The 6,107-nt window shown below is 38.5% G+C and overlaps 1 protein-coding gene across 1 annotated transcript in view; it reads left to right on the forward strand.

The window, feature by feature from the left end:
* Positions 1–2,361, forward strand: part of rpa1 (replication protein A1) — a 41,082-nt gene extending 38,721 nt beyond the window's left edge. Inside the window, exon 17 of the mRNA XM_022670536.2 lies at positions 1,609–2,361. Coding sequence (XP_022526257.2) covers positions 1,609–1,713 — 105 coding nt within the window. The 3' untranslated portion in view covers positions 1,714–2,361. The remainder of the gene's footprint in view (positions 1–1,608) is intronic.
* Positions 2,362–6,107: the final 3,746 nt, after the last annotated feature.

A 6,107-nucleotide genomic window follows, 5' to 3' on the forward strand; every position in this document is an offset into this window, starting at 1 on the left:
ATAATGAAATAGGCCCACAGACCTTTCTCAGCATATTTGAAGGTGCTGAAATCAGCTCTGTGAAAATAGTACATCAAAACACTTATGGGCTGTCTATTTAAACATGTCTACCCTAGATAGGTTTTAAATGGATTTTTGAAAAGGACATTCTCCAGTATTAGCAGCCGCTGCTTGAGATGTGGGTGTAAATGTGGGGGTGGGGCTGTGATTTTCACTTAGAGTTGAAAAAAATAAATGTAAACCTCACCCTTCATGACTTTCAAGTGTAAGTTCCACCAATTCAACCCAAAGCAAATAAGTGTTGAAAATTCCAGTTTTCATTTGTAACAGAAGTGTAGCCTTGTTATATTTGGATGTATGACTGAGCACCATGTGTGCAGGAGAATGCTTTAAAAAGGCACTGTGTAAATGGTTAAGTTGGAACAGTGTGTAGTATTTGGGCACTCTTAGGAAAACCATATAGTGACTTTGCTTTATATTTAATTGATTATTTTTCATTTTGAAATAAATGGATCTAAACATTAAGAAGAATAGGGATGTTAAGATTTTTTTTTTAACTGTGTCAGGAACATTAAGCCTTATCCACTCAGTCAGAGCATCTCTTTAGGCACCAGTTACTTACATTATGTAGAGCTGCAATATTTAAGTTTATAAACAGTTTACACTGCAATGTCACTTTGGCTTTTTAAATGTTATTAATCACCTGCTTCAGTGCTAGCGTTTCATATTTCCGCATTGGTTTATAAGGTGCATTATGCAACACTAGTAAGGAACAGGGGTGTCACCTATGTTTCCCTTCTAATTCAGAAGACCTGTAAAGCTAAAGTAAGCAAACAAAACTGTAATTCTTAAAAAAATAAAAAATGAGCGCTGGATGTTAATCTACACAAATTTTTCTCTTGTAAACTTTATTTGGGTGAGTAAAGCGCTTCCGTTTATTTACAGTAAGCTTAGATATTTTCAGATTTACACTAAGGCTATTATTAGCGGCTAGCACTTTTTAACACGTTAAACACAGGCTACGGTCCTATTTACTAGCCTCTGAACAGGTAAAGGGCTAGTGCTTAGTGCAGTTAGCGCCTAATGCTAATGCTTCTCCAGCGTTGCTAGCCGGATTTATGAGCAGGCTACAGTCTGATATACTCGCCTCTAAACAGCAAAAGAGCTAGTGCTTAGTGCGGTTATCGGCTAATGCTAATACTGCTCCAGCCTCGATGCCTCAGTCTAAACTTAAACTCCTGTATAACGCTGTACTTCAGTGGAGAGGCTTTACTGCTCCTTACAACCTGGCTGGTTAAATTCATACATAAGGTGCACCGGATTATAAGGCGCACTGACAATTTTTGGGAAAATGAAAGGCTTTTAATTGCACCTTATAGTGCAAAAAATACGATAGCTATTTTCATGGGCTAATTAAATGCCACAAATAAGAAGATATGTATACCTGCACTGCAGCCTAACTGTATTTAGAAATGGGTTATCGTTTAGACCCGCTGTTGACTGAACAACAGAACCAGCACTAGCATATCTAGGCAATCATTCAGTCTTCTGCATTAATTGCTAAATTGGCATTTTTTTCCCCCTCTCCTCCTCTGTCTGTCTTTCTAGGATGAATCTCGCATTAAAGTGACGGTGATGGAGGCCAAACCTGTGGACCATAAGGAGTACAGCAAGAGGCTGATCATGAACATCAGAAAAGCTGCGGCACAGTAAAATACCATCACTCCCAGCAATAAAACGGTGTCCCGCACTCAGAGCAGCACTTCCTTCTGTGACCTGGAGCATTTATATGTGTACTCTTCAGTGCCGTGTCTGTATCTTTTGGCTTTGTTTATTTGTTTTTCTTTTACTTTTCTTAAAGTCTGATGATGCTTGTATGCCATGTAATATTTTTTGTTTGTTTGTTTATTTGGAAGTAATCACAGATGCTTATGTTGGACTAATATGTGCAGCAGCAGTGTGGTTATAGGATATACAGTTTTCCTGACATGTATACAGATTAGAAGAAGGAGAAATTGATGGTTTATTAGAACCTGCTGACATTTTGGCAGTGGATGTGAGAGCTTTCAGCGCAGGCTTTTTTTTTTTTCTTTTTTTTTTTGAGGAACTGAAAGAGAGGGTGGGTAGGGGAGTGTTTGGCAGACATACAGGTCAGTCTGCACACATGCCCTGCTCTGTGTCTGTCTTTAAGTTGGCTGGTGGCAGAAGGGAATTGGCTGCCCTTTGCTAGCATTTTTGGTTCAGCAGCCCAGTCACTAGGCTTCTGTCTCTGAGCATGCCTGGAATGGACCTGTGCAGCCCTGATAAGCCTGTGTAAACACACACACACACACACACACACACACACACACACACACACACTTTAAGACACCATCCTGTTCACTCTCTCACTCACACACACGCATAAACACACACACAAACACACACTTAAAGTCGGTTGGACTTCCCAGAGACGGAGGCACTCAAGATATGTATGTAGATATTTTTTCTTGTTTTGTTTTCTGAACATAAGTCGGAAATTCAAGAATAAAAGTTTTGAAAAAAAAAAAAAAAATTCATGTCTTTCCCATGTGTCCCTTTTTTATTAATCAATTTCACTCCACCCATATTCACGGGTTTGTTTCTTTTGCATTTATAAGATTTTGTCATTTCTCATCAAAATGGTTTATGGTCATTGTATTCATTGTATTGAGTGATTTAGGGTTCGGAAGCTCACGAAAAAACTTAAAGTCTGGAATTGAAATTAGCAATTTCCAGGTCTGGATAAGTTTTGAAAAAAAAAATGGGGAAAAAAAAAGAAAAATATTGGAAAAGTCATGGAAATTTGGTCCACAAATCTTTGTTTCAGTTTATCCATGGAGAAAATCTATTTTGAGCTAACAAATACATCAGCTCAGAGTTAACTCAGTAATATAGCCCCTAAAAATGAAGCTCTCAGAATCTGATGCATTTTAATATTAAATATTTTTATCAGATTCATATTAGGCCTACTATAATCAATTCTGATTATAGTTTTAGTTGATCTTGGGTTTTATTGTCTGTCACATGGTCAAAATCATATGGTCACAAAAATGTGCCTTGGAGGCATGGAAAAGTCATGAAAAAAGCAGTACTACTTTTGTAGGTACTGATCATAAAGTAGCTAGCTATGCATTCCAACAGAGTGCTTAATATGATTTAGAACACAGCTTACTCTTAAGCTAATGTTTTACCTTACAGTCTCTCAAGCACCAGACCGATTTAATAGGCCACTGCAGCACTGTCATTATTTTGTAGTCGTCGCCATGTTGTTTAAGCCCATATCTGGTGTTCTGTATCTAAGATGTATTTCTCAATGGGTGGAATAAATAGGATTTTCAAAAAGTCGCATCAAACACATTCTGTGGATAAAAAAAAAATATTCAGAACCATATACGTTTTATTCTGTGTACGTTTTCCTATTGAAAAACACTGGATCTTATCCATTTTGAGATTGTTTAACAGTCGTAATTATATTAAGACAATGCTACTGTGTACAAAATTAACCACAGGTCAGCAGCACTTTAAGGCCCAATCCCATTTCACCCCTTGGCCCTACCACTTACCTCTACCCCTCTGTTTTGTGCATGATGGCCAATAGGTAAGGGGTATCAAGGTTCTTGTTATGCTGGAGGGGTAGGGGGAGGGGATAGCTGAATCATACATTCCATTAACAATGTTTTGCAGACATTGAACATAGAAAACTGCTTTCTGTCCCGTGACATTTGGAATGTCAGTGTATAATCCTCATAAAACAATAAATAATTATTTAATAAATAATTATTTAATGATTTGTTTTCTGAAAATGGCCTTTTACTAATAAAAAAAATAGTTTGTCACTCCTTATAAAATATATATTTTTCATAAAAAAACCAATGCATATGATTACATTTTTTAGACGCAAATAATCTTTTTTCCCCTCACTCTTAAGCATGTTCTTGCTCTTCTTACATTTGCATGGGTCTGGAGAAGCACCTTTTAGGAGAGGCACTCAAAGGACCTAAAATCTTAATCTCTTTACGTAAGTGAAGAGTGACATTTTTCAGTGTTATTCTTTGATTTTTTTTGGCTCGTTCTTGGGATTTTCTCCTTTTTCAGTTAGAAACAGGTACGTAATGAGTGATCTGTATTTGTTTAAGCCCAAGGGCAAGTTCAGCTACGGGATGGCGAAAGGCCAGTTTGGCCTCAGAGAAAGCCCATGGGTATCTAGAGCCCCATTAAAATCTGATTAGATTTTTTTCTCCTGTCAACACTGCAGGGATTTCCTCATTGGTTGAGCATACTTGATCTAATCGAACAAATATTGGCCTGACATTGGTGCCTTCTTGCGTTTGTGTGTGTTTTGCGGATTTGACATCCAATCCATTGGAATCCCTTGGGCGGTGTTCACATGCTGAACGCTGAGGTGAGGCAATGTGTTTTTTTTTTCTTTTCACTATTCACTGTCATAACAAGCACATAGCAATTAACTGCTGCACCATCTACCAGTACACGAGATTCATACATCATACATAAAGAATTAATAGAGATTAACAAAGATATCTATCTTTGTTTGAATGATGTGATTAACTTAGTCTTATGTGCCACTTATGGCCACCATATATTTATTGTATCAATCTTTTTTTTCAGGATTATACACCATAATGCTAAATGTCATGAACAATTCTAACCAGATTGTGCTGGTCATGATCATTATCTTTAATGATGTGTCCACGTATGTGATGCAGAAATCAATATTTGGTGGAGTAACCCTGTTTTTTAATCACAGTTTTTATGCATCTTAACATGTTCTCCTCCACCAGTCTTACACATTGCTTTTGGATAACTTCACGCCACTCCTGGTGCAAACATTTAAGCAGTCCAGCTTGGTTTGGTGGCTTGTGATCATCCATCTTTCTCTTGATTATATTCCAGAGGTTTTCAATTTAATAAAATAAAAGAAACTTATCATTTTAAGTGGTCTCATTTTTTTTTTCAGAGGTGTTGATTCTTCAAAAGCATGCTTATGCCTTGCCACAGCCACAGCCTCCCTCACAAGATAACACCGCACAACTTGATCCAGGTGTGGCCATTTCCAAGCTTTCAACTGAGGTAACACTTCATGATAAATACAGCATAAATACTGTTGTTCCATTACTTACTGTAGACAGTAAAATATGTGTATAAGTTTGAGTACTGGTATATCCTGCCACCAAAAAAATATTTGAGGATAGTTTCAAATGTTATTGGTGAAAGCGTTTATTCATTAATGAGGAATTGTTAAAAAACACAATTTCTCTCTTATTAAAAAAAAAAAGTAAATAAGCCACTGCAACATCATCCAGTTCATGAGTATAAGAGATCGTCATACATCAGGAATAAATGTTCTTTTTTTTATTAAGGGTTCTTCTTACTGTAATGTAAAACTGTACTAATGCATGCTTATGCGCCACTTTTTTATTTATTTTTTTTAATCTAATGCCTTTTTTTCCTTGATGGACACTTTGTGATAACGGGTTGTCAAGTGGAGTTAACGACATCTAAGACCTCGGAAAAGTGTAACGAATCCCCGCTGCGATAAGAACTCTGGAATAAACAGGAGAGGGGAAGGGATTGCGGAGAGGAGGAAGGATTATTTCAGATGCTTGCCTCAGAGAGAGATGCTCGCTCTTCTATTAGCCGCTCGACAGAGAGCCTCTTGGCAGCTTTCAGAGCTGCCAATAAAGGCGACTGTGTGCAGTAATGATGCTGCTGGTTTGCCTGCTTGCTTCCCCGTAGCTCGGCTTTCTAACCTGATTAAGTCCTCAGACTGTGATTTGGCTCTGGGGAGCGGCTCTGATCCTGTCGCGGGCATGTGCTGGCTTCTGCTGGCTGCGACACGGCTGTGGAGGAGCGGGTGGCTTCTGAGGAGCCCCCTGGACCTCCGGGCGAAGAGCGTGGAACTCTGCAGAACATGAGCTGTTTGGGTAACAGATTTGCCCACATTTGGAAGATACTTTAGTGTCCCTGTTGGGGTCATTGTGACGAATTGTGGTGGGTGCCTTTGCCTGCGAGACCAGGCAGGCCATTGTTTAGAGATGCGGGCGATGTTCTGGTCTATTACAGCTCTC

Source organism: Astyanax mexicanus, chromosome 18 (genome assembly GCF_023375975.1).
Source record: "Astyanax mexicanus isolate ESR-SI-001 chromosome 18, AstMex3_surface, whole genome shotgun sequence".
NCBI lineage: Eukaryota > Metazoa > Chordata > Actinopteri > Characiformes > Acestrorhamphidae > Astyanax > Astyanax mexicanus.